The following is a 14,531-nucleotide window of genomic DNA, read 5'->3' as shown; positions in this document are numbered from 1 at the left end:
TTGTGTCACAAAAATGAAGTGTTTATATACAACTTTATATACAAACAGAAAATTTTATATTGCCACTTGAGTTTAATTTTAAAAATACTTAATTTCTAAACTGGTCAGTCTTATCACGCGCGATTAGCATATTTTGTTCATATTATAACTATTGACTTTTATTTTAAATAATCTGCGTGATTTTATTTCAAATATTTCTTGTGAATACGGTTTTTCTGTTAGTTGTTGACAGGTTTCTCTTTCTTTTATTTCTTTCTTATTACATGCACAATAAAATTCTTGCACCTCACATTGGACCTTTCAATCCATTAGTGGCTGCCTATGTTGGAATGAGGAATGTGTCACATTTTTAGAAAAGTATTATATCGCTGATAATAACTCCAAGAATAGAAACATTCGAATGATACGTATAAGGTCTAAATACTAAAATTGTATCATAAATTTTATTGCACTCTAATCTACATTCTACTCTCTTTTGTCCTAATTTTATTAGTTTCTAAAAATATCTTCAAAATCTCTCTCTCTCTCTCTCTCTCTCTCTCTCTCTCCCTCCCTCTCCCCCTCCCTCTCTTTCAAAGAAATAGAGGAAAGAAAAACAGGATGTAAGAAAACATTAAATTGTTGTTTCGGTTATTTCAAAATAAAATTCCATTTATATCAAGTATAAAAAATACTAATATAATTTCATAAAAACTGTGCATTCTACATCGAAGTAATTAACATAAAATTCAAGACGATAATGATAGAACGAGAGTCTCCATTACTCGTTCCGTCAACTTGTCGTGTTGGAAATAATGCATGTAAATTGCAAATTACAATACAGCTGTAACATACCTGATTCATGTCGAAAATCCCGACTGACCTGACTTCTGCGGTATTTCCGACCGCATCTTTCACGAACGATCAAAATAATCTCGTAACAAAAAATGCGAGAAATATAAGCGCGCGCGATTTACGACTCGCAGGTCGCAGACGCGGATCTGCAAATACGAACCTGTTTGGAATTTCGCGAGGAGGACGATGGCGCCATCTCGCGACAAGACAGAACATTTATTGACCCGTCTTGTATCCGTTGAGCACGTTGAGTATTATAGAATATGCAGTTATCCGAGAGCAGAGAGAAACTTGAGAGGCCAACTTTTTTCCTGTTACCGTCGAAATCGTTTATACACTACCTTCAGTATATCCATTTTCAGTTTGAGAACTACATGACTACATACATTTTCTGACACTATCGATAAAATTGTATCGTCGAAAGTAGATGTGGTTCGTCTCTGTACTAAATCCTCAGGATAGAAGCGCTGATCATCCATAGGGCCCGATTGTTTCATCTTTTGTGTTCCACTTTTTGTTTTATTTATTGTAAGTAACAAGATTATCCAATCACATGCGTGGATTGCCAGATGTACCTAACAGGTAAAATTTACCAAAAGGTGGAACAATCGGCGTTAGGAGGGATAGTTTAAAGCCGGTTCTACATTAGTCGCAAGTTTGTTGCGACAGCCAATCTGAAGCTTGCATTTTGAAATCAATACTTTATATTTGCTGTAATAATGTAGGATTGGCTTAATAGGTTAATCTTTGAATAAAAAAGTTTTAATTTTGTATCTCCTACACACACATGTAATTAAACTTGACAATATATGTTTAGAAAAGATTGAATTTATTAAAAGTCTCTATAATTGCTGGTAATTATAGAAACTTTGATACATACTAGTAATTATGTTTGGTAAAAACGAACTGAAAATTTACATAAATATATATAACTTAATTAATAACGTAATTTTATAAGATATTATAAATATTATATAAAACAAAATTCACTAAATTAACTTGTTTGAATTTTCAATTTCGTTTATTAAACTTCAACAATTTTTATTTACATATGTAGGAAATGCGAAATTAAAATTTTTTTGTTCAAGGATTCATTAAACTATCCCTCCTATGGATGATCGGCAACGTTTCTATCCTGAGGATTTAGTACAAAGACGAACCACGTCTACTTTCGACGATACGATTTTATCGATAGTATCAGAAAATGTATGTAATCACGTAGTTCTCAAACTGAAAATGGATGTACTGGCGGTAATGTACGGGCGATTTCGCAGGAAAAACGCCGGCCTCTCTCAGGTTTCTCTCTGCCGAGAATATAGATAGATCACAAAGAAAAATGTCCGACAGCATTTGCTCAATAGATAATAATGTTTTTGTGGATAAATTATAAAAAGATACGCAAGGAAATTTTATTATAAACGTTTAAAAAATATAAAAAGAAAACTAATAGAATCATGCATAAATGTAGTGAATAATAAATATCATATTTTTGCCCTCATCGTTTAGTGTCATTGATTTATACTCGTTTCCAATGTAGGTTAATTATCAACTTATCTTTCTTTTTTTTTAATTGTTAGAAAACAAGAAAAAGATGAAAGATATAAGCTGAACCAGAATTAAGTTAATTAATAGAGACAGACATTAATATAAAATAATTAAAAGAATGAGAGAGAGAGAGAAATTTTATTGAAAAAAAAGATTTTATGTATATGTTATATTATGTATATGTTCAATTAAATAAAGAGAAGGAAAGTGTTTTAATTTATAAATAAAATATTTATTTTTCTTATTCAACAATTTAGGGAATAACATTGCAGTTATTATCACCTAACCATTTATTTATATGAAATATTGATCAAGGCCGCTTCAAAATGCGGCACGTATATCGAAATCAGTCAAGTAAGAGTACGTATTGTGTTCGATATCATTTGGTATGTAGACTTCATTTCTAAGAGTTACAAAACGTGTATAAGTGTGCGCCGGGAATAATAGAAATTTGCAAATAAGTTACTCAATGTACCTTTAACTGCGTTGCAAAAACAAGTATCAATGTCGCATCGCATTTTAATTAATTAATCGCCAATACCTTGTTAACATTTCAATATCGATATCGGCAGTCTTTCACCGAAAATGACAAAGGAAAGACTCACTTTTTGCACTAGAAATAATCTATGATCCGATTTCTAATATCGTTCAAAAAATGACGAAGGAAAGACACACTTTGGCGTTAGAGACAAAAACCTACGTCCCGACTATATTCTGGACTATGTGTTGTTTGTGATATTTCTAATATCGTTCACAAAAAAGTATCACGCAAAACGTTGAATTATATATATTCTATATCGAACAGTTTAAAATCCCCAGTCTCCTTGGAACGTAACAAAGAAAAAAACAAAAATAACTATTGCTAATATCAAAAAGTTGCTTTTAATTTCAGCAAAAAACAGTTATGAAGTACGTTTACGAAATAATACGTTCTTCGTATCACTATTATAATTGCAAAAATTTCTTATCTAAAGTTCCTTATGGATAAATTATGTTGATTAAATTTATAAATTTAAAAGATTCAGTCCAAAATTAAATTTCAATAAATACATTTGTATAGTAATTAAAAAGTATATTAATTAGTTTTACTTTTAATTCTGCTAGAAAAGAAAAAATATTGGGTCATCTAAAAAGTATCCGCGGTACTTTGTCACTAGATATATGACCATCAATACACATCTAGTGACAAAAAATACGCGGATACTTTTTAGATGACCCAATATTTAAGATAAAACGAACCGTCACGAGACAAGTATAAATAGTGATACCAAATAAATATAAATAGAGCTGCGAAACATCATGGATTATACATGTATCCACAGAGAGTCTCTTTCCATTCAGAATGTCTCAACATATTTCCTAAAAGTGTACGTATCATGACTATCGATGTGCGTACACACGCAGTGGATTTTGTATTTCGCAAGACGTATTTTTCAGGATACTATAAAACGGTGGTTCCGCGGTCCATGACGACCAAGCACCCGTCTTCATCATGCAGGAACAATCCATGGCGAGGACGGATTCTAAAACAGAATGTTTATAATCGTAAATTTCAAACTCGTTTGAATAATGGGTAGTTTCAATTCAGAGTTATGGGTTTACGCGTAAAATATATCCTGTGTGTGTATGTTGCAAATTCTTACAAGAAAAATTTTTGTGAGATCATCCAAGAAAATTTTCACATACGAATTTCGGACAGGAACATACAAGATCGTATAACAATATACTGTATACAATACTTGTAGGTAAATCAAAAATTTTGCATGAATCTTACACCCATGTTACGTAAATCTTGCGCGCACATAACGTGAACCTTGCAAGAATATAATTGGAATGTCATTATAAATATTTCAAGAATACTATTGGAATTTTTTTGTGATTTATCACTTGTATTCCAGTAAATAAAATGGAATGGAACAAGCAAGGAGTTGAATGGAATTTAAAAGAATTTATTTTGATACTAAAAATTAATTCTTTTGATACAAAAAATTAATTCTTTTGATACAAATCGAATAACGGCTTCTCGACTAAATCAAACTTAATTTGGGAAAGGAATATAAAAAACCTACGCCAGTTTAGTTATTTTCAATATTCTAACACATTTTTTAATTTTTCTTAATTCTTTTTTATTTCATATTATTATATTTAAACCAGTTTCTATTCAATATTCAGTTCCATTCAATAATTTCATTTCGTTTACTGGGATGATTAATACCTTTATTACTTTGGAGCGATCATATAAAGAAATTATTTCGTAAGAGTATCTTTTTAGGCTGAATTAGTAATTATAATCTTTTCATTGCGATATAAATCGTCTACGATTCATGCCAGATTCCTCCTTAAATTATTAACTTAAATTATTTCGTAACTATGTTTTTTAAGACTGATACATGATCTTTCATGTAACACTTAGGAATCACAATTAATATCATATTCTTGGATGATCTTGTAAAGAAATTATTTTTTAAGAGTTTTTTATAAGGTTAAGGCAAGATCTTTTCATTGCCATATAAATTATCGTATACAATTCATTCCTAAGGTCTAAAAGATTACTGGTGAGATTCATGAACAAATATAAGATTATAATATAATCATGTACGTTCATTTAGTAATCTTGATTGATCACATACAACTCTTTTAAGATCTAATACAAAAAACTTACAAGAATTTTCAAGGTAATAATTTACATCTACGTATATACAAATATAAAAATTACGTAACCTATGTAAACTATGTTTTACGTATATAAACAAATCAAACAATCAAATGTGTCTCAACAAAATCGTGCAAAACTGTGATTGCTTATGATGCTGGGAACATATTTGTTATCAATGATTTCAAATATACCAATATGTAGCAATATGCAAGCAACAATATATAAATGTATTGCCAACAATATAACAGTAAGAGAGCAGCATCGAAGTTACTTCGTGTTATCGGCAATATGATAGCATTGTGTAACCCTATACATTATTAATTATGGCGACATGATGGTATAGTACGAATTTTTATATGATGAAGATTTTAAAATTATCAGCAAATTATCGGCAAGTTGCTGCTTAAGGTTGTCATATCGTAAAAACGTCAATTTGCCAACAAATGCAAATTTAGTTGTTGCAAGTAGCACATATTTATTTACACCGTACTAGGAATAACATAGACATGTCTATGAATCATCGTAGCCTATGTTTTTCGTCGTTACGCTGGACTGCACTAAAACTTTCTATCTGGCTTACATATTTTATTTATCTAAAATCAGATATATTAACAATCATAAAACTTAATTAGATTCTTAATTCTTTCTATATAAAAAATCCAAATTATAAAAATTTACATATTTTACATTGCTTGTAGTATCTATATGGAAAAGATATGAAGAAGTGTAAATTTAATACAAAAATACGTAAATATTCCATGTAAATGTATATAAACGGCACAACTTGAAATATACGGCACAACTTTGTTTTAACTAACAATAAGTCATAATTTTTCATGAAATTGTACGTGTATTAAAAAACTTTCTTATAGCGCATTCGGTTAGTACGTACTAGACGCACTGAGTGCGTATTAATGTGATAAGTTATCGGGTACATATATTTAAATTATCGGGTGTATATATACAATATATATATATATTAAATTATCGAGTGTATATATATATATATATATATGTATATATATGTACATATAATTTACTATTTTTTAATTATTACTTTTATTAAAAAATTAATGGGTGTGTTTATGTTTTAGAATTTTTGTCATTCTAGCATTAAATACTTAAAATCTATCTTGGATATTCTTAGAACTGTCGCGTCAGCGATATGGGCTATAATTAACATTGCGAAAAACGTGATATGATCTGTAGTATCATGTCACTATCGGTCATACCGGCGTTGAATTATGACAATACGACTATTATCTCACGTACCTGGTTGGTCGTCGGAATCCGTATGTCATAATGCCATACTGCTTGGACATCCGTGATTCATTCTGTATTCCACGTAAAGCATTCCAGTATTGTGCCAATAATAGAGGGCTAGCACAACCAACGCGTGCCACCATTGATGTGACGAACCGACGTAGTCCACCCAGCCTGTAGGAAACGTCGCATATTGTGAACAACAATGTGCAATTATATCATTGTTCAGTACTTACAGTATGAGGCAAGAAATGTCGTTATGGTAACGAGAGCGATAATTGCCGACAATTACCTGGATAAAAACGTTCGGGTATCTTGAGCATATAGAACGCAAATGCGATCGCGTTAATAATGTACATTCCTATCACCCTCGGAATGAGCATTCTAACGATTGGATTATCAAAGCCACCCATCGCAACGGTCCAATGCAGCGTTGGCAGAACGCCATATATCGCCCAGCTCACGAATACGGTTAGCTTAATGTTACTGTTGATGTTCAGACTTGGTATTTGCAGTATCATCGCAAAAATGAAGATTGCGAGGACAGTTATGAGATAAAACCGCTGTAGCTCCTGCAAAAGATTCGTGGTGCGATTCGTGATGCGAAGATGTCTGATTTGACTTATCGATCGCATTAATACGAATATACCGAAAAACATATTAGAATTATTTCCTTAAGCTCCTAAAATGTAAACTATCGCGTACATAAATATCTAAACTTTCTTTACATAAGCTGTAACATAGAATTGCAGAAATTATAGCTAGAGAAATCAATGCTTTCCTTACCTTGTGACACCAAAAGGCATAGTAGACCCCCGACATGTATATAGATAACATGCTCAAAGCAATACCGAATAAGTCAAAGGATAGGAAGCACCAATAATCCTTCTCGCTTCGACATGAGAATGTGTGATACACGGACGATAAGATCATACATATCTAAAACAATTTTATTTATCTATTTATTTATATATTTCATTATATATTTATATTTTAACAAGTCATTTATATCGGACGAAATCTTTACCTGAAAGCAAAGAAGCAACAAAGACACGATAACTTTGTCACCAAATGGCGCGTGAATGTTCAATAGACAGAGATCGTATAGAGTCAGACCAAAGAACAACATCCAGCCAAAAATGTGGCTCCATATATTCACAGTTTCATTCGTCCACCAAAATATGCTAAAACATGCAATATTTTCATGAAGAAGCACATGCTGTCGGAATATATGCTTATCTCTCCGAGATTCAGAGTTCGTTTATCGCAAGTATGTTGAAGAATATTAAACTCAACCTCTCAAGACACAATTTGGTGGTCAAACAGCCTCGGTAACCGCGCAATATGTATGGATTGTGTTGAAGAAATTGTGGTGCCTCCTCGAACCGAAGTAAACGTCTTAACTTTTCTTCTCCCTCTGGTGTAACTTTCCTTTTATCTATCGAATCGTTACATACCTATTTCAAAATGGAAAATAGAAACATAAATACTCGAGCATGGAAGTCTAAAGAAGAATGAATAAAATTTTAGATATATTCGTATGATACTTTTTAAACTTTTATCTGGAGTCGCGGCTCGGCGCTAATTATTTTTACTTTTACTGATTAGGACATTTAATATCTATTATATATGCAATTGTATAAAAAAATTGTGAATTTATCAGTGTCAAAGGTTGAACTAAAAAAAACAATTTATTTAAGCAGTAAACAAATTAAATTCAGAAAAATGCTAAACAAATGCTACATAATAATTTTTTAATTGTTGATTATTTTCTCTCTCTCTCTCTCTCTCTCTCTCTCCCAAATATTCTTCCCAAATATATTCATACTCATTTGAAATAAAATTGTACTCTGCCTTTCATAATCGTAAACGAATGAATGAAAATGACGGTTTTTTTATCTCATGTAATCGAATCTTCAATTATAAGTGTATAACACTTACATAAGAGATCCTCACAATGACGTTTTATTGTACTTCAGAGTATTCTGAACAATACAAAGTGTTTTCATTGCTTTCATTTGTCACATTCCCCAACAGCAACAATGGAATGATGTGACTTTACGATACGATGAATTTCCTTTTCAACTTGATACAATTATTAGAAAGAGAAAATACTGTCCAAGTAAAGTATCGCATAAAAATTATCTTTCCACTTTTTAATTATATGTTATTTGCAGTAAGGAGTAACAGTATAATTAAGACAAAATTTCAATATATTAAAAGAAAGATTATAATTAGTTGTACAAAGAGAAAATTATAAAATACTCAACTGTGTGATGTTAAAATATTGGTTACAATTCTTATTTATTGTATAATATATAAATCTATCTGATAAATAAATTTTTAATACAAATAACTTTTAATTTATTTTTAGTAATAAAGTAAAAACAATCGACAATTAATAATTAATTTATTTATTAATGTAACTACTAACATTATGTTATTGTACATGCAAAATATAATTTTATCACTGATGCGCTATACAAGATAGAAAGTTATTCAAGCAATATGAAAGAGGATGGACAGTGAATTCAATACAAGCAGGATGTGCTCCTAATGATTCGGAAAAAGTTACACGAAAGTGTAGGCAAGAAGCGTTTCGATCATACGACATCTTTTACAGAATGCGGTAAGTAGGCCACAACGGGACCTGCCTTTCATCCGAGTGTGTCAAGTTTACGCCATCCGTTTTCCTCTCGTGCTGCACAGCAAGTGAAATCGATTTTCGGATTTGCTCGGAGCAATATCGACCATGATTAGAGCGAGTACCGTGCAAAATGAAGAATAATAATTGGCAAATAATGTTAGATCTATTGAAATGCAATTTCGGAAGACAATGTATACTTTCGCCTCCTAATGAGCACTCGTCGGATAATTAACAGTCATCATTGCATTTATTATATTCGAAACGGACCGCTAATAGTATTATCGCAATCCGCAAATGATGAATACCGCATTTTTGCGCAAATTCGTTTCAAATCTCTAGCTTGATGGAACAATCCTGTTAATCGTACTCGTAACTTGTAACATAGAACATGAGAAAAAGAGAAATGCAAAATTACAGAGTTTATCGCGTAACCCAGAAAGTCGTAGTCGCATGTCTTGGTCTAGGAAAAAAAACGGAAGCGGATGACTTTAACAAGAAATAGAGCATATCAACTTTAATCCTTTACATGGAGTTATCATTTCCGGAATCAAACCATCGATTTTATCCGCGAGATTGTCGCAAAACTTTTTCATATGTTATTATCTGTAATAAGACTGATAATAGCGCCTGTTATTTATTATAATCACAACGAAGCACAACGAACTGTCACGTCACATTTATTCCGCTTTCATTTTTAATTTTGCATTCTTAAAATTTATCATTAAGTCTTAATTAGTTTCATTTAGTCCTAAATTTAATGAATCTCATTCGACACAATGAAGACGTCGTGTACATACGAACGTTGACTGACCTTGTTGACGAGCGGCTTGGTCGTTTCTTGGGCCAATTCTGTCGCAGATTGCTTTTCATGACTATTATTGTTGTGCAGTTGGCCATTATTGGTCTCTTTTTCACAGTGGTCGCTAACCTCCTCTATGCCTGCAAGTAGTTTCATGATTCAAACGGCGTAGACCTTTTATGCAACACCTGCTTCCTGAAAGATATAATGATAAAAAGGATAAATTGAAGACAACCGTTCGCTCGTGTTATCCGTGATAATATTACTGTTAAACGAGATTTGCCCTAACATATAATTTTCATTTGAAATATGATAGAACTTTAAATACATTGGAACTCGGGGTTAATTACGTGTACATATACAGAACCTCTGCTTACCTTGAAGAGATTCCAGATAATATAATGCAAATAACTTAAAGACATCTTATGTTTTGATTTTGAACATGCTAGTGTTCAGAATATATGGAGATACATAAAATACATAAAAATATTTATTTTCGCAGGAATTTTATGACAATCTTCGTTATAACTTTTTAAATCCAGACGTTATTACAATTTTTTTTAAATACGCTATTTTATATATATATATAGAAAAATCACAAATGTCTTTAAGTTATTCCTATTATCGAGGAAATAAATTTTTGAGACATTTTAACTTAATTCCTAACCCAGAAACCAGTTAATATCAATTAACAATAACACCAATGTTACAATTTCCCACTCAACAATGTAACTGTATATATAACGTGCGTTATATTACATTTATTTTGTTGAGTGAAAAATTATGATACAATGTTACTATTAGAATGTTAATTAGAATGGTTTATTCTTAGTATTTGATCAAAGCGCAGAATTATATTACACAATATCATTCACCTTTATTCTTTTTATTCGCACGATGATGAGATTATATCCTATTTTGATTACTTCTTACATATCAATATAATATGTTCTTACGTATCACTACAAATGAAGAGAAACAAATAAAAATAAAATCTTTATTAAGACAATTTTACTTTTTATAGAACTCCAACTAGAAATACAAGTTTGATTTGTAAGTTGACGTCGACATACGTAACTTTCTCGCGAAAGGAGATTGCCCCTTACGGAAAACAAGAAGTCGGAAAACAGCTGTCGTAAGCAGCAAAATACTTTCTTACGTGATGCCGTTCTAATTGGAAGTGAATTTTATTTACAGTCACAAAGAATCAGTATATCATCATTATAGTAGTTAAGCCTGAACAAAAATTGCACGAAAGGCTGCGCAAGAGGAAAATCATGGAGCGTTTAACTTTCGAGCGCGCCATGCGAAATCGACCGATTAGAAATCTCGCAGTTGAACCGAAAAGAATATTCGGGTTGATAGTTTACGAATTTCTAGTCATTAATAGGGAAATAAAAAGTGAGATCTTATTAATGCACACAACGACACGACACACTGTATTAGGTGAGAAAAAACGTGCCTCGATATAAATGATGTCCTAGTTATCTTTTTATTTGGACTCCGTGTGAGAGAAAGAGATTCCTATTCACTCTCTCTGCGTCTCTACGTCTAATCTGCGAGAAAGTCGAAGGCGCACTTTGAAATCCGTTGAGATCTACACCCAGTGAAAAGTATATTGCACAGACTATATATTCATCATTATATACATATATATACATATACGAACAGGAAGTATCTGGGAGCATGTCGTATACGATTTATATATCATTCCGAAATTTCTTATCTTTCTATTACTTTTGATAATAGTTTTATTGATAAAACTTATTAATACATAATAATGACACTATTAAGTAAATATATTAAGTCGACATATAAAAATGATATAAAAACAAATATGAAAATAACGATAACTTACATTAAATGAATACAGCCATGAGAATTACACAAATAGACAATGAGTGGCTAGTTCATCTTTTATATTTTTAATCATTAGAAGATGGAAAGGCATATATTTTAAATTTTATAATAATTCCTTGAATAAGATTAAAATTTATCGTATTCACTTGCTTCAAAATACAAAATAGTGACACTTATAATGACTTCCCGTTCTATAAATGTTAATTTATTTTGAGCAGAGGATGAAATTTGTCGTAACTCCTGATTGAAGTCGTATTCTAACAGTGCAGGTAAACAAGTATATGATATACAATTAAATGCATATAATTTTAATATAATGTTTTTATGGAAAAAATAGGCAGATTTCTGTAATGTTTCTTTATATAATCATTGACAATGTTATCACAAATACAGCATTGTCTTGATCAATAAAAATTTTACTCGTATTTATCTTTCCGTTAATAATAGCAAGAAATAATCAATTGTCTGCAATGGGTAGTGTACTTGCATCGTGCAGGACAAAGGTGAATGATCCACGTAATATAATTATTTAAATAATTTTAATGAATTGATCCCGTAATGTTCATTTGAATTAAGAAATTTAACTAGCAAAAGTATTACAGTAAAAGTAAATACAAATAAATACGTACAAATAAGTACGTACATTATTTTAAAAATATACTTGTACATATATGCACATATATTAAAATTCCTGATTTAATTAAGAGATTAAAAAAATTATTTCTGTATTTTTAATTACAGATGTTATTCTTATTATATATGCATCAAATCTTGAATTCATCATCCGATAACGATTGAATATATAAATATAAAAACGATGGCATATCTCGAAATATATACATGCAGTATCATTAAATAGTAGGTCAAACTAACAACCTGTAGAGACGTTAGTTATATTCCACGGCAGAATATGATTACCATCTCTACGCTTAATTTGTAGAACAAAGTCCCTTCTGTCGTAAAGGCGCGTCGAAAGTAAGATGACATTGAATCTATCGAGCGAGGTGTACACCCGTTGCCAATTTTGGCGCGAGATTCATTTATCAATACTTCATTTAATCAACCTCGCTCCAGAATGTAATTTAAATTCGTACGACGCGGGTTCTTTCGATGCACATTGAAATTTGCCTGATCGCGCATCTTATTGATCGTAACATATAAAAAAAAAAAGACTCAATTTAATTTTTCATCTGCGATAAAAAGATAAAATTGTCTTATACTTTCTGAATAAATATTAACAATTATAATAGTATAATTATCTTTTTTTATAAATATTTATTATAAAAAAATAATGCACGTCCCGATAGGACCAGTCGACAATAATTAACGTGCTTATTTATCGTGACAATTAAGAACTTTGTTTTCTTTATCGAATGATTCTAAGAAGCTGTGATTACGTACTTCGTGGATCAGGACAGTTTTGCGGAGAGACAATCGAGAAAGAGACGGAGAGTCATCGACGTCCCTCGTAGGTCAGGCGCTTACCGACACATCGGCGAACTCTTCACGTGTGCGACTATCAGGTCACAACGCGATTCGATCGACCGCACCGAGCACTGAGCGCGCTGAGCAGAACACTGGTGAGTGAACGGCCGAGTCAGATTGCGAATCGGCGGCGATGGCGACGGCGACGGCGACTAGTCAGGGTCGCCCCCGATGTGTGTTTCGCGTGGAGAGCACACTCGGGGATCAACAATCCTCCTCCCCCCTCCCCCCATCGAGAAACAAAGGAGGGAGCTGGTACTTTCACTACTTGGATGGTAAGCCATGGATTCGGGATTGCAGAATGGTCTTCAATGTTAGGACACATCGCCATATTCATAAATTAATAATGAGATTCACAATAATTATACGACTCTCTTTTCGCAATTCTTTCAGTTTTATCAATAGTGCCTGTATGTATTTCTAATTCGATATAAATTATATATATATTCTATAAATTCTGTGTATGTATGTATATATATATATATATAATCTTTCTATCTGCATCAAATTACTCCGGAACAAGCAGTAACTTTTAAGTTTAACAGATCGTTAATTGCGTAATCAAACGTTTCTTTCCTGTACGTATCTTATATAAAACAATCTTGAATTCCAATTCAAGATTCGATCTCTGTTCCTGTCAATCCGTACTACGATATTTATGCGGAAGTTTTAATTTGATCTGTTATGAATTCTGCATGATTTTCCGTCTGCATGAAATTACTTCGGAATAAATGATATTTGTGAGTTTAAAAAATCGCTAATTACGCGATTAAATTTTTTTTCCATAGTATTATGTAAAAGAACCTCAAATTACTATTTTCAAGTTTTAATCTTAGCTATTGCTGTCGATCTGTATACTATGTGTAATTTTTAATTCGAATCGTATTGATACTTATGCATAATTTTTAATTTGATCTACAAATTTTGCACAATCCTTCCGTATGCATAAAATTATTCTAAAACAAGCAATAATTTCTTTGAATTATACAGATTGTTAATGATTATTTTTATGTATAATATTTTGTTCCTATGTAAAACAATCTCGAATTACAATTTTAAAGTTTTAACCTCCATTTTTAACGGCGAAAAAGTTTCTTTATCGAAAGCGCAACGATCGCGTGTAGTAAAATTTTCAAGAGCACACACACACACACACACACACACACGCACACACACGCGCACACACGCACACACACACACACACACACACAAAGTCAGTTTCATGTTACTTTCACATAGGTCATATTGCTGACATTGAAGAATTGGGAAAGACGTGGGGACTAAGACCACTTTCGAACGCGAGATCGTCGATTAATACAATATTTGTGCAACTTGGCACGAATCTTGAGTTACACGATAAAAAAATCTGATGACTACATAATGAGAAACGTGACCGTGATTACAATGCTATCTGCTTATCGTCCGCACGCGCGCGGGGAAAA

At 31.8% G+C, this 14,531-nt stretch overlaps 1 protein-coding gene and 1 long non-coding RNA gene across 5 annotated transcripts in view; both read right to left on the bottom strand.

The window, feature by feature from the left end:
• Window positions 1-1,033, bottom strand: part of LOC147908640 (uncharacterized) — a 91,584-nt gene extending 90,551 nt beyond the window's left edge. For both annotated transcript variants that reach the window (XR_015546169.1, XR_015546168.1), the window contains exon 1: window positions 835-1,033. This is a non-coding gene — a long non-coding RNA (uncharacterized LOC147908640). The remainder of the gene's footprint in view (window positions 1-834) is intronic.
• A 1,556-nt stretch (window positions 1,034-2,589) lies between these two features.
• Window positions 2,590-14,411, bottom strand: LOC105149855 (progestin and adipoQ receptor family member 3). Of its 3 annotated transcripts, XR_015546088.1 has the most exons (9): window positions 13,006-14,411; window positions 9,757-9,939; window positions 7,595-7,755; window positions 7,326-7,482; window positions 7,085-7,237; window positions 6,591-6,870; window positions 6,308-6,472; window positions 3,625-3,902; window positions 2,590-3,505 (listed from the first exon to the last, which is right to left on the bottom strand). XR_015546088.1 is itself a non-coding variant. In XM_011062556.2 (8 exons), the coding sequence occupies exons 2-7, from the start codon at window positions 9,898-9,900 to the stop codon at window positions 6,333-6,335; spliced, it is 1,035 nt and encodes a 344-aa protein (XP_011060858.1). In that variant the 5' UTR covers window positions 9,901-9,939; window positions 13,006-14,411; the 3' UTR covers window positions 2,590-3,902; window positions 6,308-6,332. The 3 variants fall into 3 exon arrangements, 2 of the variants coding, with proteins under 2 accessions (XP_011060858.1, XP_087265322.1); XM_011062556.2 differs by having other exon boundaries at window positions 2,590-3,902; XM_087409196.1 differs by lacking the exons at window positions 2,590-3,505; window positions 3,625-3,902 and adding an exon at window positions 4,502-5,628.
• Between the last annotated feature and the right edge of the window lie 120 nt (window positions 14,412-14,531).

The sequence above is a fragment of the Acromyrmex echinatior genome, chromosome 9 (genome assembly GCF_024713525.1).
Source record: "Acromyrmex echinatior isolate Ae372 chromosome 9, ASM2471352v2, whole genome shotgun sequence".
NCBI classification, from domain to species: Eukaryota; Metazoa; Arthropoda; class Insecta; order Hymenoptera; family Formicidae; genus Acromyrmex; species Acromyrmex echinatior.
The sequence above is the reverse complement of the archived record's forward strand: the minus strand, read 5'-3'. Positions and strand labels throughout refer to the sequence as shown.

Excerpts from the sequence above, each read along its gene's own strand:
- LOC105149855 (XM_011062556.2), bottom strand. The coding sequence starts at position 9,900 with ATGAAACTACTTGCAGGCATAGAGGAGGTTAGCGACCACTGTGAAAAA. Across the intron at positions 7,756-9,756 it reads CCAAGCCGCTCGTCAACAAG|GTATGTAACGATTCGATAGA; the intron begins GTCAGTCAACGT and ends ATTTTGAAATAG. Across the intron at positions 6,871-7,084 it reads ATGCCTTTTGGTGTCACAAG|GAGCTACAGCGGTTTTATCT; the intron begins GTAAGGAAAGCA and ends AATCTTTTGCAG.